The sequence below is a fragment of the Clytia hemisphaerica genome, unplaced genomic scaffold (assembly GCF_902728285.1).
Source record: "Clytia hemisphaerica strain Z4C2 unplaced genomic scaffold, Clytia hemisphaerica genome assembly, whole genome shotgun sequence".
Classification (NCBI taxonomy): domain Eukaryota; kingdom Metazoa; phylum Cnidaria; class Hydrozoa; order Leptothecata; family Clytiidae; genus Clytia; species Clytia hemisphaerica.
The window spans coordinates 446,777-474,426 of NW_027103694.1; the positions used below are offsets into that span (position 1 = coordinate 446,777).

The 27,650-nt window shown below is 34.4% G+C and overlaps 1 protein-coding gene across 1 annotated transcript; it reads left to right on the top strand.

Moving 5' to 3' along the window:
• The first annotated feature begins 2,029 nt into the window (after positions 1 to 2,029).
• Positions 2,030 to 11,395, top strand: LOC136803877 (myoneurin-like). The gene is made up of 4 exons (XM_067060599.1): positions 2,030 to 2,479; positions 8,633 to 8,737; positions 9,286 to 9,897; positions 10,153 to 11,395. The coding sequence occupies exons 1-4, from the start codon at positions 2,120 to 2,122 to the stop codon at positions 11,029 to 11,031; spliced, it is 1,956 nt and encodes a 651-aa protein (XP_066916700.1). The 5' UTR covers positions 2,030 to 2,119; the 3' UTR covers positions 11,032 to 11,395.
• The last annotated feature ends 16,255 nt before the right edge of the window (positions 11,396 to 27,650 follow it).

Sequence of the window (27,650 nt, forward strand, 5' to 3'; positions counted from 1 at the left end):
TTGATATACTCAATAATGAAATTAGCGAAATCAAAAAGATCTGGGACTAATATTATACTTATACAGCTCTGGTTAAGCAATTCCGACTGATATTAAAAAGTCTTTTCACTAAATTCTTCACATCAATGGCATTGTCAGAAAGAGTTAGATTTAATGGCAATTTTATATCTTGCCCAGCTGGCACACAACATTGTTTCAACGTTTATTTAACGTTCACAACGTCCATATAACGTTAGACGAACGTTAAAACAACGTTGTGTGCTAGCTGGGTGGACACCTTTCTCTGCAGAAATCATTCTACTGACGTGAATAGTAAACAGAGTGGCCAGCCTTCCTCTAAAATACTGGTCCATCTTCTAACTATTTACCTGTTATCTTTATGTGTGACCAGTGATTCTGTCTGATAATCTCATGGTCATTTTCCTTTGGATTTGATCATAGTTTGTTTTGGTATTGAATTATTGCAGAAATATCATCATTAGATCTATTTAAGTTCAAAAGTTAAGTTGGCATTTAAATGTTAGCTTATTTTATATAGTATCCTCTCTTTGCTATAGTCCTATAGGATTGTAAGTAATATTAAAACCTGGAACTTTTAGATTTCGTTGACGTCATTATTGCGTATGAAATTATGTGAATTGACCACACAGTAGGTTGTGATTAACTACCCACTCCTCACAATATCGCTCCAAGGTTTTGAGAGAAGTCTAACGTGAGTTTTTGAACTATAACTGTACCTAATTATTGAATTATTTGTTACATGGTCTCACCAGCTTCGGTGACAGTTAGGTTGTGTGGATTGCTGTATCAAGCTTAAATTTTACAGATTTCTTTTACATTTTCCCTATTGGAACATAGTACGTTTGCTTAGGGTTTTTAATGTTAGGGCCTGCTCTATTCGTCAACATAGTTTATCGGGGAAAACTTCGTCGGGGAAAAATATTCGTCACTTGCTGGTAGTTGGTAAATGCATTAAGGCCGGGGAAAATTTTCGTTAAGGAAAAATATTCGTCACTTGGCCAAAATTTCGTCACTTTTCACCGACGAAGTTTTCCCTGATAGGGTAGTATGTATTTGGAATAATTAGTTAACGCCCATGTTTTGATTTTTTCGTTGTTTATACAAAAATGCAAATGTCCGGCAATCTAATAGAAAAATCCGGAATGGCATTTTAACCGGACAAACAGTGCAATTATCTATTTCGTTTATCTTTAATTTTTCAATATGTCAATATCTATTTTTTTTTTCTCACAATACGTGAGAGCTGGAACAAAAGAAATTTCGTCCCGTTCGGATGACAAGCTCATAATAATCCAATTTTTTTTGCATTCATTTAAGCGCATAATTATCTCATTTATTTCAATAACGATCACGTTGAGGGCGAGAGAGAATTAGAGAGAGAGAGGGGAGAAGAAAAGAAATCATCTCCAAAAATTTTTTTCCAATTCCGATAGCAGAGTATTTTTAAATACTTCCTCGCTTTAATAGTCTACGCTCTATTCAATTTCATAACGTTTTTGGGTGCGTCGGTGTGTAACTTATGCACCCTCAGTAACCTGTAGACGATTTGCTGTACTATAGACTGATGGGATTGGGGTGTTAGAAGTCTACTTATTTTGAATTTGGGTATAATTATAGTATGATATTTGCTAAATCTAATTAAAATCCTTTCTAGGTGGCATAGAATCTTAGCTCTTTCTAAGTACTATAGCTTTGTCACCAATTTAATTTTAAACATTTTCATTGATTTGTTTGCATTGAGAAGGAAACTGTAATACAAGTGCACTTGATAATACAACGTGGTAGCTGTCTCTCTATTTTACATCGTATATTTTTCATAAAGTAGTTTCCTACTGTTTTCATTACAGGTCTGAATGTAGAATATCATCCCCAATAAATTGAAGCAGTTAAAAATTGGTGGAAATAAATGGAAAGCGAAGGAAAGAGAAGATAGAAGAAGAATATATTAATGTGGAATAGTTGCAATCAGAAGAAGGATAAACAACAAATAAACTACAAAGGAGGAGAAAGGGTGTAAGACGAGAAGGCACCATAAAACATCTAATCTAAACAAAAATATCTCTTTCTCTCACTCGTGGTTGCTGTTCTCCAGCACTCCATGTCATCGTTGACAAAAAATAACACAATGTATTTGTCAAGTGGTTCTGATGCACTGATGCATAACAATCATCACAAATCCACTCTCAATTATAAACAGAAACATCGACGCAATATTTTAACAACAACACGAACGACGACCTTGAGAGGGGAGGACATGGCGAAAGTAAATGAACATTCGCCGCAAGGATATCACCATCATAATCACCAACATCAATATTACCAACATCATTTTTTGAACCAACATTTATTAACTTCACCACCACCGACGACGAGTTTAACAACGAATAAGACTAATAACAAAATGACAGTATTTGACGAACGCAGAGAGATTGATCAAGTTCTCGACTGCGTGAAAAAGGTTTGTGATTTTGTATTTTTCTATTCCTTTCTATTTTTTGTTGCTCCATAGTATACCCCTTCTTCAAAATCGACGAATGGTCAGGTCTCAAACCGTAAGTAATTATAAAAGGCCCCCCCCCTACATGGCCCCCGGCGTGCGCATCGAATTGAGGGGGCCAAAAAAATATGTCGCCCACCATGGTTGGGCGACGAAGAAAATTTTCGACTTTTTGCCCTTATTTCACGCCTCTAAACGGTATATATAAGATTTTTCAAAGTAAAAAAAAAAACACTTTGCAAAATATTGGGGGGGGGGGGCCATGGCCCCCCTGGCCCCCGGTGACGGGGGCCATGCCCTACCTAGCTTTTTATCGATTTTACTTAAAGAAGATTTTCATAAAAGTAATGGTCTTTCATTTTATCTTTCAAGAATATTTTCAGTTGATCTTTATTGAAAATTTTCTTTAAAGAGGCATATCAACATGATGCCCATTGAATAATTCTTTTTTCCCAATATTTCGAAATATTCTCGTTAAATTTGTATCTTTGAAATCTTCAGAGTATTTCTTTATTCAAAGTGATTATCAGATGATTTTTGATGTTTGGTTTAGAGATAACTTTTATGGTCTAGAGAGATACCTCTAAATCTTTTGACCTAATTTCTTTCCAAAGCTGAGATATTTGACTTTGAAATCTCTGTGTCTTTACACAGTCTTTACGTCGAATTTCTATTGTTTTCAAGTAAAAATTTGAAAATTCGAATATCTTTGGAAAAAATGGGTCAAATTGACCATAAAAGCCATAAAAGGTATCTCTTAGCCAAATTTAAAAAATCATCTGATAATCCCTTAAAGTCAGGGTATTTGGGGAGTTGTAATGTAAGAAATGGTCGTTATATAGTCTCTGTTATAGATAATTTGTGATGCACATCAATGTCGAAACATCTTCAAAATGCTATTTATATTCATATTGAAGTCTTTTTTTCTTTCATTTTTTGTGTCGATGCAGTGACTGTCATTTCGTCTCGCATTACTCTCTCTCTCCCAATACACACACACGGTCACAAATACATTTCTTTGTAGCAAGAAAACAAACCTTTCTATCCTGTACGAACTTTTAAAGCGTATTACATTTCATTAAAAAACCCTTCTTTTTCTGTCTGTGTCAACTTTTGTTTATTTTTGGGATTTGTGATTTTTTTTCGTCAACTTAATGCCAACCCTTATTGCTCTAAAAATTGTATTGAAAATAATTTCAGAATTAGTTTATCCGTAACGTACGTAAAAAGGGAGAAAACTTTAGATTTCGACCACAATCCTAATTGACAATTAGAATATTTTCATTTTTCAAAAGGAAACTCGAAATCAGCAAAAACATGAGTAAATTTTATCAAACAATATTGTGAAATCAGAGGGGAAGAAAACACTCAACAATAATCCCCAAGTGGGGATGATGCTTAAAACGGAGGCATATATTTTCAATCGAGGGTATCAATCAGATAAAAACATTCAACTAACATTCAAATATGGTCCATTTTAGATTCATCCCATAGAAATAGTCATTTGAACCAAACAAAAATATTTTGCTCCTATTTGCACTTTTTTATGAATGTTTATTTTGGAAGACCACAAGTAGTTCGTCATCGAGCACGGATTAAAACATATTTTGATGTTTGTACCACGCTTCACACTCTATTGTTCAAAATATAGAATTTTAAGGTATTTTTTCAAGAATGACAGGGGATTTGATTAATTAGTATTTTGATGAAGACATGTCACGTAAATATCACGAATGTTTAGGCGTGACTCCCTCTCTATAGTTCTCTTGTAGTAAATAATATTATTTGGCATTTGATCAAATAAACAACCTCTAACCAACGCATGATTAAACCCTTGGTTTCTCTATATTCAGCTTATGACTAACTTTATTCATTGCGATTCAAATTAGAATTATAATTGAAGATTTGGTCCGATTTTCAAAAATATTTCTGTTTTTTTTTCTGTTCATAACGAAAATGATTTAATTCCATTATCATCCGGAAATTTAGTAAATTTTTTCTATCCATTAAACGCATTCAAGTTAAAGGTGTTCCAATGGTCGTTGAACTCTTATAAAACACTGGATACAATCAAGGAAAGAGGAACACCGCTAATTAAAGATGACCGAATAAGGCTTCAGTATAAGCAGACCTTCGATATTCTAAGATTACAATTTTACAACAATTTTACCCTGACGGAAGATCGAAATACACGAATTTGCTATTCGCAGATTCTTGTAAAAAAGTCACGAAAAACGGCGAGTAAAGCTCCGATTAGCTGAGAATTGCACACATAAGTATATTTTTTCAAAATGTGCAGAGTATGAGATAATCTTTACATATCTCAGCCAATCAGAGGTTTACTCGACGTTTTTTCGTGACTTTTTTACATGAATCAGCTAATAGGAAATTAGTGTATTAAAGTTTTTCGGCTTTCCAAAAAAATAACATATAGTCAAAAAATTTCCTCTTCACAGGGTCCATTCTTAACCTCAAAAGAATTCTTTTAATGGATTTTTTTTCTGGTGTTCTTTCTCCGATGAAGGGAAAAGATTTTTTTGATGCTGCCCAGTGAACTGAGATTTTATCGTTTGATTATCTTATAATCTTGATTGTTGGTAATTTAAGAATCTAACCCCATACATTTGATTTTCATTTTTGCAATGTTTACCTTTTTAATGAAAATCCTCTAAAATAGATTAGGATGAATTCTTGCACGTTCAGACAACAAGTGGAAAGATTATTCAATTCTATTCCCCTAATTCTTGTCATGAAAAAAAATGACACCATCTCTGTTTGTTCATTTGACCATGACGTCAGCAAAACCAATATGGCTGCGTTCAATTAATTTCAATTGAAACCGGATTAACAATGCAGCTATTGTTCATTGTTTAATGATTTTTTATATCAAAGTAGATGTAAAAAAATGATCTTTAATTTCTCATTTTCTGTATTAGCGGAGACATGTAACAGGAAAATTGTTCATCAGCTTAATGCCAATCCTTATTGCTCTAAAAATTGTAATTATCAGATAATCTTCAAAAAGATTTCTTCCCATGCAATACTTTAAAATACGAAAAAATCGTCCGAAAAGAAGAAGAGAAGATTCGGAAGAAATATGCATCAGGCGTATTTAATTCTCTCTCAATTAGCTCGTATCCTGTGCACAAACGACCCACTCACTCTCTCTCGAAATGTAATTAAACTTCCGGTGTACGTGCTCGCAAGTTAACCATGCAAATGTAATCAACGCTTAATCCACCGCCATACTAATTGCACTCATCTTCATTGACAATTAGGCATTCCACTTTTCATTTATGTCTCGTTTACACCAGACATAATTAAACTTTTTTTAGACATCCTCCAAAGCTTCCCTTGGTTCTATTTTTGTCCATTGACCTTGTATTTGACTGTCTGGGCTTTCCAATACACGCTTTTTTTTTATAAGAATGGTGTAAATCCATTTCATCATGGATATTCTTAACTTTTTTGGGAAAATCATCCTAAAATATTCTTACAGCACATTCTTAGGTTAGGATCCTAATTCATACTAGATTTAACATTTAGTACATACGTCTCAAGCATAAAATGGCACTTTTGTAAAACGAGTGAGCCTAACTTGGGGATAATTGATAATTTATAATTGAAAATGCTCTTACAATGGCATTCTTAGCTTTAGTAGCAAAATTCCATGATGGTGATATTCTTAGCATATTCTTAGTTTTTTGGTCATTTTCATCATGGACATTCTTATAAAGTGTATTCTTATAAAAAAAAGAAGCGTGTACAGCATCTCATTCTATAAGGCTCCTTGTCCCGGCAAAACACTCCTTAAGTGACACTTAATAAGCTTCAGCATATATACATTTTTTATAAGAATATCCAAACTTTTGAAGCCTTTTGATGTACTTAATTTCTTTAGTTTTAAGCCTGAATATTTTCTTAAAATATTCTTATTTCACCAATTTGTTAGTAATTTTCTGCAAATTTCTAAGAAATTGGGTGTTGTATAGTCCGTCCGTAAATTGTTCTTAACATGTTCTTAATATTTCGGCCATCGAAGCCTTATGTTCTTAAATAGTTTGTTCTGCGGTATCTCATGAAATTTGTCAAACTCTCCAATGGTTCAAATCCAAAACGAGAGTTTCCTGTAGAATGATCATCTTAAAAGATATAAACAATATTTTTGATTGACTTGTTTATGTGTTTTGACGGTTATAACTTTGAAAGTTCAGGCTTACCTTTCGGTTTCGTCTTGATTTGTAAATTTAAAAAATCCACACTGTCTGACCTTCAATATTTTGAAATTAAATTGAAATATTTTTTTCATAAAAAAAAATCAATTTGAAATTTTACAACGTCGTCAAATTCCTGACTGGATCTTAAAGGAAAGTCGAATTTAATTAGCGGTCGGTTTTATCGCGGAAAAAACAACACCGGACCTCGAAGATAATTGCTCAGTCCCTTTTTAATTATTTTTTGGACATAACAAATTCTAAGATGGGAAATATTTTTGAAAGAACCAAGAAAAAGAAATGCCTCAAAAACACCGGCTGAATTTCACGTAGATGTGTATATTTAACCAGCTTTTATTGACTTTCTTGTGTTAAATTCTCCCATTAAAGTTTGTCTCTTCTACCCTTGTTTAATTAATAAAATTTCTCTTATCAATCCCTAGTGTAAATAATTTTGAGAAAATAATTTACTTACTAATTTTGTTCAATTAAAGTATTTTTTTATAGAATGTATTGAAGGGGCTTTTTTCGTCACAGTTTTTCTAAACCTCAAAATTGCGAACTCAATTAGGAGTGCCTAATATGAACTGTCTGGGAGACCACCTGCACTTTCGTTTCAAATTAATGTCTTGAAGGCCACCTAGGAAGTACTTTTACTTTCTACCAATTAGAGTCTCGTTTAGCCAAAATAACCTGAATTCATATATCTTCAGATAGGGCAAGATATATAAGTACAAATTCTATTAGAAAACTCCTTGACAACTTTGCAAAAGTTTAGGAATTTTTACAGTTCTGACAATACTTTTTCGAAGCATCAAAGACATCAGATTCAATTATTGGATCAATATCAGGCCCGGTGGAAGCGGGTAGACTGGAGAGATTTCAGCCTCCACACTTTTGAGTAAATTCCTAGCGAATTTTATATCATTTTGAGCCTTCAGCCTCTCCATTTTTACGGTTGTTCAGCCGGGTCTGAAAATTATTTATTGAGGAATCAAACCGCTCAACATTTGGATGTAATGCAAAAAAAAATTCAGATAAGAATTCAGATAAGAGAATGCATTTTGTCGAGAATCACTTTAACATTATTAAGTGGAAGCATAAAATTTTACCTGTTGTTTACAGATAGGCTTTAATATGACGTCACACTGGATAAGAATTTAAATCTTTAAAAGATTAAGTTAAAATTTTACCTATGCTAGCTTCGACGTGCATATCATTGACGAATTCATAACTGTTTTGTGTAAAACCCTTTCTTTTCTGTGGCAATTGTACCTAATCCCTTTCCAAACTGAACTTTTGAACTATTGCAAAATATTGTTGGATTCTTAAAATTTCGAAATCTTTACAAATGTATTATCTCTCAGTTTTTATTCCGTTTTTAAATTCTCATAAAATCATGAAGCCCAAATCAGATAAAATGTTGACATTTCTAATATTCAAAGAAGGAGAACTTAACTCGTTTGAAGACTTTAAAATCATTTTAGCCAAACTCTTTATCTCTAATTAGTGATTTTATAAATTAGCCAGGAAATAGGAAATACCATCTAAAAGACATTTATAACATTAATTCTTACAAGAAGTCGTATACTTTACACTTTTTTTAATAAGAATCAGCTAATTTTTGTTTTTCTTTTTTGACACTTTGAGCCAAACTGTTCCTATCATGTTCTAATTTCTCGGGAAAATTAGGGTTATTTCTGGCTCAATACCCTATTTTTACCGTTTTGACCCTTAATTTTAATTTGCTCAAGGTTGAGGGTTGCTCTTAAATTGTTCTCATCATTTTTTGACAGAGATTCATTGTCTTATGAAATTGTTCTAATAAAAACAGTGTGTATAAGCTCTTTACTTTACTTGATATATTTTCTTAAAATTTTCAAATATTCACTCTCCTTAGGATGGATGTCGATATTACAAGATCCGTTGGAAAGATACGTGGGAACGAGAGGAATACCTGACACCTTTCTCAAGGACCATCAACAGATTCTGGGAAGATGTACAGGTATGTACACTTGCAATTTTTCATAAGAACGTCCAGCATTTTTGAAGCCTTCGCACGCTGTTAACCTTTACAGTTTTAAACTTTAAAATGTGGTTATTTTCACCATTTTGCAAGCTTTTTTTGTGATTTTCTAAGAAATTGGGAATTCTAGAGTGCGCGAAGCCTCGAAATGTTTTTCTTAACTTGTTCTTTATATTTTAGCCTAGTTTGTTCTTATGAAAAAACCTGTTTTGCATTTTTACGATGCCTGGAATTATTTTTTTGGACTTATTGTATCTCATTATAGTTGGATACCCATCCCTAAAAACTTTTTGTATTGTTTTGCAAAATCTTGGTTTACAAGCTTACTAGACCAAACGATGGACCAGAATCAAATGTTTACAATCGGTATAAACTGGGCTTTTTACATTGATGAAACTTTTTAGCACGAAAAATTAATTGTGTTCAATCTTTAATCGTTTCAAAAACCACCCCAAAAGAAGGTTAGAGTTTACAAGAGTTCAATTTTAGAAAATCCATTGAAACTCTCTTTGTTTCGATATTTTTAGGATTCACGCAAACTTGACGATGAAAAAGAACAATCATTATTTAATAAAATACCAGACAACGTAAAAGAACATGACGAACTAAAACAAACACAACAAATCGAACGATCAGAATCGCCCATTCAAGACCGCCCTCCCTCGCCCGTATACAGGAATGGCGCTGAATATTCTCCACAAGCAAGTGATTTATCGGACCACTCTCCTTATAACACATCTTTAAAATCTCCTAGTAGTGATATCTCGGACAAAACATTCCGAACAGGCGACTTCGAAGAAGCCCCGACTCTCGAAGACAGCTCTTCACAGGCTATACCGAGCGGCCGTCGTAAAGGAAAACCGAAGAAACTTGTACGTGACGAACAAGACGAAGAGGAAAATAATACTCTTGAAGCAGGTCATTCACAATCAACAACACCTGAATTAAAAGCTGCTCTTTCTCCTGCACTATCACACACGTCGGCAAAAGATCTCTTGACAGTAGAAATTCCAGAGAACCGTGCTTCATCTACCTCACCGCATCAATTGACTGCGGACAAGAAACGTAACGGGAGCGTAGAAGAATACCCGGTTATGATTATTCGAGAAAATTCTGATGATACAATGTCACGTCAAAATGTAAGCGACTTTTTATTCAACTTTTCTCTATTGTTTGAGTCCGCTAAAATAAAAATGAGAATCTAAAAAAGGCACTAAACTTTAGTGAATAATTCGCAGATTGGTTTTAGCTGTAACATTAATGCATTTTGTCCTTATTGAGACTCAATTAGCTTTATGTTTAATCTTTTAATTTCCTTGGTGATATTTATAAAATGATGTAATTCTACCAGCTTGAGATCTAATCATGATTCATTTATTTCCGTTTCTCAATAGAAAACACAAATCCACAAACCGGATTCGTTGCGGTTAAACGAAGAGCCATCACGGAAAAGACCTCGTATCCCATCACCGGAATACGGGCATGATTTCCCAATTACCATACCATCCACTGTTGCGGAATTAGTTACACGCAGTGAAAAATACACTTCACCTGTTCCTTCTCCTGAGGAAAGTCCTCTCTATCCGCGTCTTCCTCAAGAAGCTTTTCATCCGGAAACATACTTTTCCGCATACCCAACTGAACGCTTATTCAAACCTGTTCGTGGTTATCACCATAGCAACAACACACCACTCATGTATCATTCGCAAGTCATTACCGGACGTAAAAGATCACCTGTTCCGCATTACATGTATACGGACATTCACAACCCGACAGCTTTATCCGCAACAAAACCAACATCAAAATTAGAATCGTCCAACCTTTTACTAAAAGTAACGGACGAACGCCCATCAAAACGCCCAGACACGTTATTACCACCCTCCATCCGTCAACCATATCCTGGCTACCCACCAGCGACGCTCCAACCACAACCCACTAAACCTAGATCAAAAGAAAACACAAACTCTAAATCCAAAACACCTACCAAATATCTCATCACAGCTGACGGGGAACAAAGACCTCAATGTCCGGAATGTTTTCAAACATTCAAAAAACGTGCAGCTCTTGAACGACATATGATGATTCACAGAGGAATCAAACCATTTCAGTGTCATTTTTGTAACCAACGTTTCCGTCAAAAACACCATCTACAAGGACATGTTATGTTACATACCGGCGAGCGACCACATTCGTGCGCTCTCTGCAATAAACGATTCCGAATGAGACATCATCTTTTGGAGCATGAGCGTATTTCACACAAAGTTTTCCGTTGAAAACGTATAATATTACTTCCAATTCTTTCTAAAAACCAAAAGTTCTGTTTTATTTTTTTGACTAGTATATATTTTAACCTTGACATATTTTAGTTTTAGTTTTATTTTTATGACCATAGAGAATGACTATAGATATATTTTTATAACATAATTTTTTTGACAATTTTCATAATTCTTATTTATATAACTTCTTAACGTTTGGAAAGGGGCATCGAAAACACCAAAGGACGTGTATTTTGCACGTCAAATTATTTTTGATGCTCTTTTAACAAGCTAGAAATGTTCTAATTAGGGGGGGGAGATGGAGGGGTAGTAGACATATTGATGACATAATTTAAATCTATAACATTACTACACGTTTTTTATAAGAAAAAATTATATAAGAACATAAGGCTTCGATGGCCAAAATGCTAAGAACAAGTTGAGAACATTTTAAGGCTTTGGAGGACTCTGAAACACCCAATTTCTTAGGAAAATGGACAAAATTACTCAAAAAATGGTGAAAATAAGAACATGTTAAGAACATTTTTAGGCTTCAAAACTTTGGATGTTCTTATAAAAAACGTATATTTGAGATATTAGGCCATTTTGTGAGGGAAGATCTATTGTTTTTAAGTCACGTATGCATCAATTATTTTATATTCAAGCAGGGTAATTATCAATAATGACTTCTACTTAATTATACGATTTATATCGTTTTAATGCACTACATGTGACAAAGCAACTTTTTTTCCGTTTTTTGAATTGTGATGTTGCAAGATAGAAAAGACTTCCATTCTAAATGAGAGGAACAAAACCACATCATACATTATCGGGATACACCTAGAAGTTATTCTCCCAAGAGAAATTGTCCGCTGTGTTTTCCAGGATGTGTCCGGGGCTTAGCCGGCTGAAAAACAATAAATCATTAATTCTAAAGGCATGAAAAATGGCTTTATACCCCATTTGAGGACAGACTCACTTTTGAAATTCATTTTCAACTAGTTAGAGTCTTAGTGTTTTTCCGTTAGCGAGTGGCTAGAGGCTAAATCCCTAAAACAATTTTTCTAAAAATAACAAGAACAAATAAATAGAATCACTCGAACAATAATAGACTTTTGCACTCATTATGACTATTTTTAGAAATATATGCGACCCTTGAGGTTGAAAGGTGAAACTTAATTGCCTATATTTTTTGATTATTTTTAATTTTTTGACAAATATTGGTATAAACTCTTTAACAATTATTTATATGGACATGGTTTTATACCATTTTATTATGACTGAAGGTGATTTTGTAATTTTTAGCAATTTTTTTGAATGATTCGTTTTGATTTTTTTTCTGTAAATAACAAACAAAATTGTATTGTGTATAAAAATTCAATTTATTTTTTGGACCAAATTTTTGATGTGTAAATATGAGAAATCAAAGAATGAAATACTAATAATTCAGTGACTAAAATTCTAACCAATTGTTTGATATTTTTTTAGAACTGATTAAAGACCCTTTATTACTCTCGGGTACCTAATAGCCGGGGAGGGGTTTGAAAAATAAGCGGGGGTGAATAAAAATGTCCTGGGTGGATGGTTTTGAAAAGGAGGCTGATACAGCAGAATTAGGACAAAAGAGGGAACTTTCAAAAATATTTTCCCAAAAATTGATAACTGGAGTTGTTGGAATAAGAATGTCCTGGGTGGAAAATTTTCGAAAAATTAATTAGCAGGGGGGGGGCTATTAGGTACCCGAGAGTAGTTATAGTTAAATTTCACAAAAAATAATCATAAACATTATGATGAATGTTTCTATTGCATGTTAATAGCTTAATTAAACTAACCTAACGATTGGGATTTTTGTTATAAAAAGACCCAAAATTAACGAATATTTAGGCCAATCTTAGTTTTTAGAATATGAAAGATAACATTGAATATATAGATATTTAGACCAAAACAACTAGTAACAGAAATTAATTTTGTTCTATTATATTGGCTTAACAAATTTTTGTTTTATTAAATAGTCTAACATTAAAATTCTTACTCATAAAGGTTATCTTAGGCTTAAAAACATTCTTATTACCATGAAATAGTGTAGACTAAAACCATTTTTCTATCCGTCAATCCTAACAAACTCGAGTTTATTTCTTTTATGAGAACCAGTACCATTTTTGACGAAGCTTAGTAGCTCTTATTTTTTGATACCTTAAGGACGTCAAATTGTTTTCATACTGTTCTTTTTGTTAGCAAAAATTCATATATTTTGGACCATTCTTGCTTGAAATTAAGCCATCCAAGGCTTGTTCTGAAATTGTTCTTATATTCTTTTTTCGTTTTTGAGCTTCATTTTTTTTTTATTTTTCATAAAGCATGACGTCTTTTGAGCGTCAAGAAAACAGCTTATTTTCACAATTCTTTGACACTTTTGTACTGTAAGCATGTCTCTTGTGTCAAGACAAAGTATTTAGGGAGTATTTACCCTAGTGTCCTCTTACTTAACGTTTTATTTATTTTGAAAGTAAAATTATTGTCATAGCAACAAGAAAGTAAAATAACTTGAAAGTATCAAATTCATAACCTTGATTTTGTTATTCTTTCGTCCTCCAATATGACCCATACTTACTTTAATTTTGGAATTTTTATTAAAAGTATATTTGACCTGAATTTTCCTCGTTCTGTTATAAATGAAACGCAACCATAGCACTCCTGGAAGGTCACGTTGTAAAGATTTTTTCTCCTTAAAGTTACTATCGACTTTCTGACTGTCAGAGTGACTGTCACACCCCCTTCCTACAGACACTGCGGAACCCCTTCCCACTGGGAAAATTGGCCAAAATATAACATCCCCGTTGGAAAGTTTTGCTTCAAATTTTGTCTCCGCTGAAAAAATGAAATAAACAAATCCTAACTGCAAAATATTCTGATGTTTTTACATCCCCACTGACTTGAAAACAAAGGAATTCAAATCAGTCTATTATTTTTAAACTCAACTGGCTGAAAAAAATCCTACCGAGTCTGTGAGAAGGATGTGCACTGTTATTTTAACCAAAACTCCTTCGGGCCAAAACGGAAGTCAGCAAACGTTCAAAAACTCTTTTGAATGTACCCAGGCAAAGGACCACACGATTTGTCCGATGAGTAAAATTCATAACCAAAAGCCTAGAATCGCCTGAATTGTAAAGCGTTCAATTTTGTTGATGGATCTTTATTTCCCGTCTACAGTAAACCCTCGCTTAAACGAACCTCTATTATTCAAAGTGTTAGTGTCAGTGTTTCGGAAAGGCATAAATCTGTCAAAACCGGAGAAATTCAAACGATTGTATGAAGTGGCGACCGCAGAACCGTTAAAACCAGCCAAGAAGCTTAATATAACACAAAGTTCAAACCAACGTCGTTCATCCCGCATTGCTAGTCGCGCAGTTCACCAAGGAGTGCGTCCTACAGTGTCTCATCAGGCTGCAATCGAAAACTCGACTACTGAAGAACTGAACCTTTGAAAAGAGATTATGAAATCAAAAACAGAAGTTTGTATTAGCACAATAAATGTATAAACTACGGTGGCCCATATATGCAAACATATTAAAATATACAAACACAAACGAAAATCACAAACACTAACAACTTAAATGCAAACACTTTCAACTAAATTGCAAACACGTTCAACTCAAATTGCAAACACTATCAACTAAAATGCAAACACTAACAACTTAAATGTAAACACTTTCAACTAAATTTTAAACACTTTCAACTCAAATTGCAAACACTATCAACTAAAATGCAAACACTAACAACTTAAATGCAAACACTTTCAACTAAATTGCAAACACTTTCAACTCAAATTGCAAACACTATCAACTTAAATTCAATCACTTTCAACTAAATTGCAAACACTATCAACAATGCAAACACTAACAACTTAAATGCAAACACTTTCAACTAAATTGCAAACCTAAAGTGTTTGTAATTTAGTTGATAGTGTTTGTAATTTAGTATAATATGTTTGCATATATGGGCCACCGTAATAAACACTCAGAAAAGATGAAGAAATAAATACCAAAACTTTCTATCCCTTCATCAGTAAAAAAGATCTTCTAAGATGTAATTTGTATTTGAAAATATCGCTTCGTTCATGAAGACCTACAAACGAAAGATTATTCATATGAAAAATTCTGCCAACGCTGCTGTCGGAGGAATCGGCAACCTTTTAGCATTGCTGGGGAATAACTGGCAATTTAATGATAAAATGCTCTAAATATGTCATTCGTAGGTTCAGTCACCAAATTCAATGATAGTGATATTCTTACCATATTCTTAATTTTTTGGCCAATTTCATCATGAATATTCTTATAAAGTATATTCATATATAAAAATAAGCGTGTAATCCATCAACATTCTTGATATGCTGCTACAAGCTCAACCATAAGTCAGCGACGACAAGGATGTTGAAAATTTCTACGAAGCCATTAAATTGGTAACACAAAGAGTACCAAAACATAATACACTGGTCTTTTGTGGAGATCTCAATGCTCACCTTGGTAAACAAGATGATTTCAAATACTCACTCAAATGAATCACGAACATACAAATAGAAGCGGTTCCAAAATGTACGGTTATTTGCAAGCAAACAACCTGGTATGTATGTCTCAACACAAATTTCTTGAAGAGAGCAAATCAACTATGAACCCATGAGAACCCAAATGGACACCGAGAACAACTGGACTATATTATGATCAACAAGAAATGGAAGAACACCGTGAAAAATGCCGAGCTTTCAATTTGTATGTTTCAGTTTGTTCTGACCACCGTGTTGTATCTGCTCAATGATTCTCACCATCCGTACTAGAGTACAAAAAGTACCATAAGCATTATGGTGATCTACGAAAAAAAAAATCGACGGGAGAGTTGCGAAGAAACGGACGATAACTCTTTGGCATCAAAACAGTTTCGTGGTGGTTTTGCTTGGACTAAGTTTAGAGACCGAGCTTTACCCTGAGTATCAGAGGTTAAGTTTTCAAAAAATATATTAACCTCTGAAGACAAATAATAGAAATTTATCGCGCATGTATCAATCTAATCACTGTACAAAAAATCAAAGATGAAGAGCAAATATTGCCATATTAATGTCTAGCAGACTGCATCAGTATGCAGTTTACTATTTACGAATTCCCCAGAAACCTCCAAGTGTAATTGAAATGAGTTTATTTCGAAAGAAATCTTTTATATGATCCCCAAATGTGTAACAGTAATTACTAACAGTAATTAATAAACTTTTAATTATGGAAATGTCACTTTAGTTGAATCGAAATAATAGACAGACTTTATGTTATGATTCTCTATCAGTGACTCTTTTTACAAAGCATTGATGACTTTTTGTAAGTTGTGTTTTCAACGACGGGAATAAAAATATCAACTTTGAAACTTATCCAAGATCTTGGATGGTCGTCATGGTTACTTTTGTCTTCGTTGATTGCGCGCTGAATAGAATCTCGATTCGTCGGCACAGCGTCATTATATGATTTTGACCTGTGCTATTCACGGTAACCGAGCTTGGTTCAAACGATCAAAAACGTGGTGGTACAGCACAACCTCTACCGACTGTAAACTTGTTTTGCGAATTTTCTTCGGCTTTGGGCTTATTTCTTAAAGTCTGTTCACGATAAGTGTGCACTCTTTTTTCTTTTACCTGTAACTTTTGAAGGAATTCTTCAATCTTTATAAATTTGGTATCGTTGGAGAGATATTTGTGAGTGGAACAATTTGAAATAAAAAATTCTTTAAAAAAATTCTAAAAACGAAGATGAAAATGAAGAAGAAAAAAATGAAGATCTTGTAGAAAAGTGCTATAACTTTCATTTTCACTGGAGAGATTCTTTGATCTTAGGAGATCATCACTGTGAAGAAATTTCACTAAAATATTTATTCAATATAAAGTTATGATACAAAGTTAATAAGTGGTTGACCCCAAAAAACAGCAGAAAACAGCAAAAAACAGCGTTTTTAGACGTCAATCAGCTTATAACTTTGCTTGTTATCTTTTGACTGAATGATTATTTTTGAGAAATTTTTTCACAGTGATAATGTTCGATAATAAAGGATTCACTTCAGTGAAAATGATAGTTATAGCACCTTTCTACAAGATCTTCATTTTTTTCTTCTTCAATTTCATCTTCATTTTTAGAATTTTTTTAAAGATTTTTTTATTTAAAATTGTTCCACTCACTAACATCTTTCCAATGATACCAAATTTATAAAAATTGAAGAATTCCTTCAAAATTTATAGGTAAATGAAAAAAGAGTGCACACTTATCGTGAATAGACTTTAGATCGTGATTTGTCTTAGACTATACAGTGGAACCTATAATTAGCGGACACCATCGGGGAATCGGATCAGTGTCCGCTAATTAGAGGTGTCCGCCTTTTGGAAGGTTTTGAGCTTCAGGCTCAAGTTTCGAAATTAAACCGTACTGTAGCCTACCATAGTCTACCTCCGCACAAAAGAAAGAAATCTCCCACATCCACATAATAGGACTGGTCAGTTCTCAGACATAACCTAAACATAACGTCATCTTTCGTATTGACCCTCAAAAACAGATTAGCAATTCTACGTGATTTATTTGTAGGAAATTTTGAAACTGCTTGCCGTCAAGCAGCTGCTGTTAACATTCCTCAAAAACCGAAGGAAAAGAAACAAAACCCTGGGAATACAAATCCATTTGACAGAAATGACAATAGCTCCATCATCTTCAGAAAGTTAAAAATTCTCACCTAAAACGCAGTGATCATAGATATTTTTAATGTAGCACGGATATTGCTTAAAATGGCGTACAAATATGTACAGACAAAGACAAACTACCTCACAAGATAGCCTATATAAAAAACTTGGCAACTAACAAACGCTCAGGAGGAGCCTAGAAAGCCGCGAATGAAATCATAGGTAATAATAATACCTAGTCTCGGTTTCAAGTAAAATACTAGCGAAAGTCTATATCTATATACCTACTACAAAAGGGTAAAAACTATGCAAAGTATCTTCTTTTCGGTTTTCTTCTTTTATAGCTCTGAATGCGTTTTCCATTTAACTTTGTATATACTTTCATTGTACCAGAGTTCCATCTAGTTCTGTCTAAAGCAAGTTTTTGCCACATTTCTAATTTCAATTTTCAATAGAGATTTGATGTTACCTTTTTATCGAAGTTTAGGTCCGCTGATTATTCTGGAGCCATCAGTTCTTTCACCATATAATAACATTTTCTCCCCTCCTGACAATATGCCCGAGCTATCTTAACTTGCTTTTGGCAAGGGGAATTTCAACATCTTCGACGTTTGATCTTTTCAGTACGTATTCATTGCTGACGAAATTATCCTATTTGATTTTTAGGATGGTTTGTAGATGCCGTTGTTAAAATGTACACGAAGTTGGGAGATTTCATGAAGCATATATTGTTCAAGTCTCACACTACCTTACAATAGAATAGGCATGAGACATTGCTTGTATACATTCAATTCTGGTTGATGTGGTAAGGTCATGGTTATTGAACACACGCTGTTTCAAACGTCCATATGCACAAGACGTTGCTTGAATGCATGCTTTAATTTCCTCCCTCAGCGTGCAATCAGATGAAACGAAACTTCGAAAGTATTTGAAGCGGTTGACCTTCTTTAACAGAAGATTCGTTGACAAAAAGGGTGATCTCAGGACCAATGCAAAGGGTTACTGTCTTTTTAGCATTAAGTCCGAAACGAATGGAGGTGAGATTGTAGAATGTAAGTAGCGTTTAAAATCCCAGACATGTATTGCTAGCAATGGCGATATCCTCGGCGTATTGAACTTTACATAGATACTCACGGAAGACCTTAGATTTTGCTTTAAGTCTTCTCAAGTCGAAAAATTTGCCATCACTCGGGTAAGTTATGGCATGTCTCAAAAACTGAAAATTACCATAATTTTTAGATCGCATTAGTCGACAGAAAATGACCAAACAAATGACTGAACATGAAGGGTACTATAATGAATTTTCTAATCTGATGTGTAACCTAATTGTTTTTTCGCTGATTTTCGCGAAAAACCGCAAAAACTGATTATGACGTCATAATCGATGACGTCATCAAAATTAAAAATTGAATTTCTCAAAAACGGTTTATCCAATTGTCTTCAAACTTTCACCAAAGATATATCTCACTAAAGTCGACCATTTAAAAAAGAAATTTTTTCGAAATTTTGATGACGTCAGCAGAAATTAGCAAAAAACAAGAAATCATATTTTTTGCTGACATAATCAAAATTTCGAAAAAGTTTTTTTTTCAAATGATCGACTTTAGTGGGATACATCTTTGGTGAAAGTTTGAAGACAATTGGATAAACAATCGTTGAGAAATTTAATTTTTAGTTTTGATGACGTCATGGATTACGACGTCATAATCAGTTTTTACGGTTTTTCGCGAAAATTAGCGAAAAAACAATTAGGTTACACATCAGGCTAGAAACTACATCATAGTACCCTTCATATTCAGTCATTTGTTTGGTCGTTTTCTGTCGGCTAATGCGATCTAAAAATTATGGTAATTTTAAGACATGCCATAACTTACCCGAGCAGTTCGGAATCTGGTCAGTACTGAGTGTTCGTGTTTGATGTCTTTGAAGGCAACCCAAAGTAGAATAGCAGCGTAGATACCGTATAAAGTGGGAGCCAGCTTACAACCTTGTTTGACACTACTGTTGTAATTGAAAAGGTTTAACAATCCACCATTGATGATTAGGCGGGCTTCTTCAACATTTTTGTATATAGCATTCTGATCAAGTTGACAAGTTTCGGAGGACAGCCAAACACTATCAACTTAAATGCAAACACTTTCAACTAATTACAAACACTTTCAACTCAAATTGCAAACACTATCAACTAAAATGCAAACACTAAGGGTGCTTTTTCACTATGCTAGATAGATAAGTGGTTCTCATCAACGGTCATTTTCATAAATTTCTAAGGGTTGTAAAAAATATACAATGAAGATTCGTGCTTAACATCAGATTTTGATCGCTTCATATCAGCATTCCAGATTTAACGTCGAAAATTGGTCATTAAACCTTTTGTTCTCCAAGAGAGGGCTAGACCTCTCTTGGCTTAATAACCAATTAAGCGAAAAAGGCAGCATAAATAAATTGGTTGCCATAAAAGTAGCAGAATGTGCAGTGGGATTCTTTTGTAAAAAATTGGTCATATGGGAAAAGTGTTTTCTTTCCCGATAGAGTTGAAGAACAAACTTTCATCGGTATTGATTTGATACAAAAGAGGAAGAATCTTGTCACAGAAGATGTTCATTAGAAGGCTGTAATTCTAAATCCCTTGATATGCGAGTTGATGATTTTTAATAAAATTTTCTTCAAATTCAAAGGGTTGTAAACGCTTTGACAACTGTTTCGGGAGTCAGTAATGCTTTCCTATCAATTTTCTTTGTTTCAGCTAATCGATTTTCGCCAGACAGTCTCAGTGAAAAACCACCCTAACAACTTAAATGCAAACACTTTCAACTAAATTGCAAACACTTTCAACTCAAATTGCAAACACTATCAACTTAAATGCAAACACTTTCAACTAAATTGCAAACCTAAAGTGATTGTAATTCAGTTGAAAGTGTTTGCATTTAAGTCGTTAGTGTTTGCATTTTAGTTGATAGTGTTTGTAATTTAGTATAATATGTTTGCATATATGGGCCACCGTAATAAACACTCGGAAAAGATGAAGAAATAAATACCAAAACTTTCTATCCCTTCATCAGTAAAAAAAATCCTCCAAGATGTAATTTGTATTTGAAAATATCGCTTCGTTCATGAAGACCTACCAACGAAAGATTATTCATATGAAAAATTCTGCCAACGCTGCTGTCGGAGGAATCGGCAACCTTTTAGCATTGCTGGGGAATAACTGGCAATTTAATGATAAAATGCTCTAAATATGGCATTCTTAGGTTCAGTCACCAAATTCAATGATAGTGATATTCTTACCATATTCTTAATTTTTTGGGCAATTTCATCATGAATATTCTTATAAAGTTTATTCATATATAAAAATAAGCGTGTAATCCATCAACATTCTTGATATGCTGCTACAAGCTCAACCAATGTCAGCGACGACAAAGATGTTGACGATTTCTACGAAGCCATTAAATTGGTAACACAAAGAGTACCAAAACATAATACACTGGTCTTTTGTGGAGATCTCAATGCTCACCTTGGTAAACAAGATGATTTCAAATACTCACTCAAATAAATCACGAACATACAAATAGAAGCGGTTCCAAAATGTACGGTTATTTGCAAGCAAACAACCTGGTATGTATGTCTCAACACAAATTTCTTGAAGAGAGCAAATCAACTATGGACCCATGAGAACCCAAATGGACACCGAGAACAACTGGACTATATTATGATCAACAAGAAATGGAAGAACACCGTGAAAAATGCCGAGCTTTCAATTTGTATGTTTCAGTTTGTTCTGACCACCGTGTTGTATCTGCTCAATGATTCTCACCATCCGTACTAGAGTACAAAAAGTACCATAAGCATATGGTGATCTACGAAAAAAAATCGGCGGGAGAGTTTCGAAGAAACGGACGATAACTCTTTGGCATAAAAACAGTTTTGTGGTGGTTTTGCTTGGACTAAGTTTAGAGACCGAGCTTGGTTCAAACGATCAAAAACGCGGTGGTACAGCAAACACACAACCTCTACCGACTGTAAACTTGTTTTGCGAATTTTCTTCGGCTTTGGGCTTATTTCTTAGATCGTGATTTGTCTTAGACTATACAGTGGAAACTATAATTAGCGGACACCATCGGGGAATCGGATCAGTGTCCGCTAATTAGAGGTGTCCTACCGTGAAAAGCACAGCTCAAAATCATATATTTACGCTGTGCCGACGAATCGAGATTCTATTCAGCGCGCAATCAACAAAGACAAAAGTAACCATGACGACCATCCAAGATCTTGGATGAGGTTCAAAGTTGACATTTTTATTCCCGTCGTTGAAAACACAACAGAAAATATCATTAATGCTTTTTAAAAAGAGTCAGTGATAGAGAATCATAACATAAAGTATGTCTATTATTTCGATTCAATTGAAAGTGACATTTCCATAATTAATAGTTTAGTAATTACTGTTATACATTCGGGGATCATGTAAAAGATTTCTTTCGAAAGAAACTCACTTCGATTACACTTGGAGGTTTCTGGGGAATTCGCACATAGTAAACTGCATTAATAAGGTATTATTTGCTCTTCATCTCTGATTCTCTCTACAATGATTAGATTGACACATGCGCGATAAAATTTCTATTATCGGTCTTCAGAGGTTAATATATTCTTCGAAAACTTAACCTCTGATACTCAGGGTAGAGGTGTCCACCTTTTGGAAGGTTTTGAGCTTCAGGCTCAAGTTTCGAAATTAAACCGTACTGTAGCCTACCATAGTCTACCTCCGCACAAAAGAAAGAAATCTCCCACATCCACATATTAGGACTGGTCAGTTCTCAGACATAACCTAAACATAACGTCATCTTTCGTATTGTCCCTCAAAAACAGATTTCCAATTCTACGTGATTTAGGAGACACTGATACCGCAGTAAACTTACTTACAAACATTTTGAAACTGCTTGCCGTCAAGCAGCTGCTGTTAACATTCCTCACAAACCGAAAGAAAAGAAACAAAACCCTGGGAATACGAACCCATTTGACAGAAATGACAATAGCTCCATCATCTTCAGAAAGTTAAAAAATCCTCACCTAAAACACAGTGATCATAGATCTTTTTAATGTAGCACGGATATTGCTTAAAATGGCGTACAAATATGTACAGACAAACTACCTCACAAGATAGCCTATATCAAAAACTTGGCAACTAACAAAGGCTCAGGAGGAGCCTAGAAAGCCGCGAATTAAATCACAGGTAATAATAATACCTAGTCTCGGTTTCGAGTAAAATACTAGCGACTCAACGTTCGTAAGGGGCTCATTTTCGGTTTTTTCAAAACTGCATGTACTTCCACCTCATAAACATACCTATTTTTGGACTTTTTTGGAGAAGCCTAATTTAGCCGTCATGAATGTGTCCTGTCAGATGTCCCATAATGCACCAAACTCGAAAAATTTTGGAAAATCCGTGAAAAATCCGCCATTTTGATGACGTCATTGACAGAAAAACTTGAATAAGTTCAGGTAGAAAAAAGATTTCGAGCTCAAATTTTTACCAGAGATTCAAATTAAAAATTTGAAGCATTATAAATCGAAATTGTTTTGATTTTTTGATGACGTCAGCATTTTTTCGCAAAAATGGTTTTTCAGCCATTTTTGCTGACGTAAGCATTTTTTCGATTTTGTTTTCCAATTTTCTAATTTGTTTTATTTATATACGTCTCTGGTCGAAATTTCAGCTCGAAATCTTTATTCAACCTGAACTTATTCAAGTTTTTCTGTCAATGACGTCATCAAAATGGCGGATTTTCCAGGGATTTTCCCATTTTTTTCGAGTTTGGTGCATTATGGGACATCTGACAGGACACATTCATGACGGCTAAATTAAGCTTCTCCAAAAAAGCCCAAATATAGGTATGTTTATGAGGTGGAAGTACATGTAGTTTTGAAAAAACCGAAAATGAGCCCCTTACGACCGTTGAAGAAAATTTATATCCATATATCTACTACAAAAGGGTAAAAACTATGCCGACTATCTTCTTTTCGGTTTTCTTCTTTTATAGCTCTGAATGCGTTTTTCATTTAACTTTGTATATACTTTCATTGTACTGTCTAAAGCAAGTTTTTTGCCACATTTCTAACAAATCTTCAATTTTCAAGAAAGATTTGATGTTACTTTTTTAACCGAAGTTTAGGTTTGCTGATTATTCTGGAGCCATCAGTTCTTTCACCATATAATAACATCTTCTCCTCTCCTGACGACATGACCGAGCTAACTTAACTTGCTTTTGGCAAGGGGAGTTTCAACATCTTCGACGTTTGATCTTTTCAGTACCTCTTCGTTGCTGACGAAATTACCCCATTTGATTTTTAGGATGGTTCGTAGATGCCGTTGTTGAACGGTTGTTGACGGATTCGTGAGCATATAGTGTTCAACTCTCATACTCCCATACAATAGAATAGACATGAGACATTGCTTGTATACACTCAATTTGGTGAATGTGGTAATGTCATGGTTATTGAACACACGCTGTTTCAAACGTCCATATGCACAGGATCTTACCTGAATGCGTGCTTTCTGTAGAACCGAGCGTTATCGTGCCTCTTTCTTTCCTTTTTGCATAAATGAATGGAATAACCTCGGAGATCATATACGAAATCTTCCCACTATTAAGTCTTTCAAGCAAGCAATTCTCCGATTTCTCAGACCCAGTGCTAACTCAATTTTCAGAGCTAGTGACAACGATGGTGTTGTTCTCCTTAACCGATTAAGGGTTGGTTTCAGTCATCTTCGTGAGCATAAGTTCAGGCATAATTTTGCAGACACAGTTGACCCCTTCTGCAACTGTCGACAAAATTCAGTAGAAACAACACAGCATTTTTTGATGCATTGCTCTGATTACTCTAATGACAGACTTGTGATGTTTGACAGCCTTCTTCAACTTGACATAACCTTGTTTCCATTTAATCCCAAAACATTGTGTAGAATACTTCTTTATGGCGACCCCGATTTTAGCATTGTCCAAAATCACGATATATTAAGTATAACAATAAAATTTATCCGTGATACAAGCCGTTTTGGGGACCGTTATTTTAGTCTTTTACTCTATCTGCTCTCCAAGCTCTTTTTGTTTTTGTTTTTTATTTTTTGTTAGTATTTATCCTCTGTAGTAAGTTTTTTTTTCCCATGCATTTATCAATTCGGTCAACTGATTATTGTTAGCTTAGTTTGGGTTCCTTCCTCCTGGCGGTATGATCTGGTGGTCCTTTTGCGGGAGGTTAGGAACCCTTAGTTTTGTACTATTTGTTCGTGTTACATATACTATAGATAAAAAAAAATAAATAAATAAATAAATGCGTGCGTGCTTTTATTTCCTCCCTCAGCCCGCAATCAGATGAAACGAAACTTCTAAGGTATTTGAAGCGGTTGAGATTATTTAACGGAGATTCGTTGACAAAAGAAGTGATTTCAGGACCGATGCACATGGTTTCTGTGTTCTTAGCATTTAACATAAGTCCAAAACGAATGGAGGTGAGATTTTAGGATGTAAGAAGCGTTTGCGATCCAGGAACTGTATTGCTAGAGATGGCAATATCGTCGGCGAATCGAGCTTCACTCAAGGAAGACCTTATGGATTTTGTTTAAAGTCTTCTAAAGTCAAAAAATTTGCTATCAGTTCGGAATCTGATCAGTACTGAGTGTTCGTATTTGATGTCTTTGAAGGCAATCCAAAGTAGAATGGCAGCGTAGATACCGTATAAACTGCTGAACTTCATTCAGAACGGATTCGTCGGTGTCCGATCTGAGATTTGGTAATTCAGAGAAGTGCTCGACCAATCTTCTTTTGATTTGAGTTGCGGAAACAAAAAACGTGCCGTCCTTGGAGCGTATCTGATTAGTTGTAGACTTGGATTTAAAACCCTACTTATGCTTCACGTAAAGTCGCATAAAAGTCTCTAATGGTGTTCTCGAGATAAAACATCTCCATCTGATTAGCCTTTTCAACAAGCCAGTCATTTTTCATCTGACGATTACGTTTTTGAAGCTCGTTTCTATTGAGATGTTTGTTTCTTAGAAGAGCATGAATCTGCACATCATTATCATCAAACCAATCGTGATTGATCTGTTCCTTTTCATAGATCAGTTCAGTGGTGGAATGTAAAGTAGTTTCCAAGGAGTTCCAGTCACATGGCTCGCAAAGTTGTCATTGACTTAATCTTGTAGTTGCTTTATTTTAAGCGATTTGGTAAAAACATTGTGGCAAATATGGTAATTTTGTAAAATAAGATCCAACAACGGTATCATTATTTAGTTGACAATATATATATTTCGATCAATTTGATCATCATCAGGTCTAAAATCAAAAATAAAAAGTAAGAATTAAAATTCGTTTAAGGTTAAAAAATGTTTTCACATATCTACAGTACATACAACTCCTCTTCATACACTCTACAACAAACTAATTAAAATCAAATTCGCTTGAAAAAATCCCGAAAAACATTGCTGACATACTAATTATGTTGCAAGTCTCAAGGGAGACAAAATAAAAGAAAAATGGATTAAAACTTTATTGTAAGCACGTGACTTTTAAATTCATCCCTAGTGTTTAACTCAGGTTTCAATTGGTTGATTAGAAGTGCCTCGAGAGTCATTAAGTGTCTTTCATTTCTCGATGATGACGCAATGATTTCTACGTCATCAATGGACAGTTCACAAGCGCAAGAATTCATGTGTGAGCCAACTGGAGCCTTCAATGATCGATGTTCCTTTATCCGCGTGATAAGATGTCGGCATGTATATCCAACATAGCACGATTGGCATCGTGAACAGACAATTTTGTAAACCACACAGCTTTTAAAAGGTTTTTCGATCTTAGGTTTGAGTGAAGGTAACACAGTTTTAAGCTTTTTCAGAGTAAAAATCACACGACACGGTGCATTCAGTTTAAGCAAAGACTTCTTAAACTGGTCAGATATCTTTCCACGATATTCTACAAACAGTTTCTTTGGTTCATCTACCTCATCCTTCTCCTCTTCCGCTAAAGTCGGTGCGTCGATTTTCTTCAAAGTATCAGATATAATTGATTCGACAAATTGATTTGGGTATTGGTTTTTGATTAAGATATCGCGGGCACGTTTTATACTGATGACAGATGACAGTATAATTATACAGATGACAGTATAAAACGTGCCCGCGATATCTTAATCAAAAACCAATACCCAAATCAATTTGTCGAATCAATTATATCTGATACTTTGAAGAAAATCGACGCACCGACTTTAGCGGAAGAGGAGAAGGATGAGGTAGATGAACCAAAGAAACTGTTTGTAGAATATCGTGGAAAGATATCTGACCAGTTTAAGAAGTCTTTGCTTAAACTGAATGCACCGTGTCGTGTGATTTTTACTCTGAAAAAGCTTAAAACTGTGTTACCTTCACTCAAACCTAAGATCGAAAAACCTTTTAAAAGCTGTGTGGTTTACAAAATTGTCTGTTCACGATGCCAATCGTGCTATGTTGGATATACATGCCGACATCTTATCACGCGGATAAAGGAACATCGATCATTGAAGGCTCCAGTTGGCTCACACATGAATTCTTGCGCTTGTGAACTGTCCATTGATGACGTAGAAATCATTGCGTCATCATCGAGAAATGAAAGACACTTAATGACTCTCGAGGCACTTCTAATCAACCAATTGAAACCTGAGTTAAACACTAGGGATGAATTTAAAAGTCACGTGCTTACAATAAAGTTTTAATCCATTTTTCTTTTATTTTGTCTCCCTTGAGACTTGCAACATAATTAGTATGTCAGCAATGTTTTTCGGGATTTTTTCAAGCGAATTTGATTTTAATTAGTTTGTTGTAGAGTGTATGAAGAGGAGTTGTATGTACTGTAGATATGTGAAAACATTTTTTAACCTTAAACGAATTTTAATTCTTACTTTTTATTTTTGATTT

Excerpts from the sequence above, each read along its gene's own strand:
- LOC136803877 (XM_067060599.1), top strand. The coding sequence starts at position 2,120 with ATGTCATCGTTGACAAAAAATAACACAATGTATTTGTCAAGTGGTTCT. Across the intron at positions 2,480-8,632 it reads TTCTCGACTGCGTGAAAAAG|GATGGATGTCGATATTACAA; the intron begins GTTTGTGATTTT and ends CACTCTCCTTAG. Across the intron at positions 8,738-9,285 it reads GATTCTGGGAAGATGTACAG|GATTCACGCAAACTTGACGA; the intron begins GTATGTACACTT and ends CGATATTTTTAG.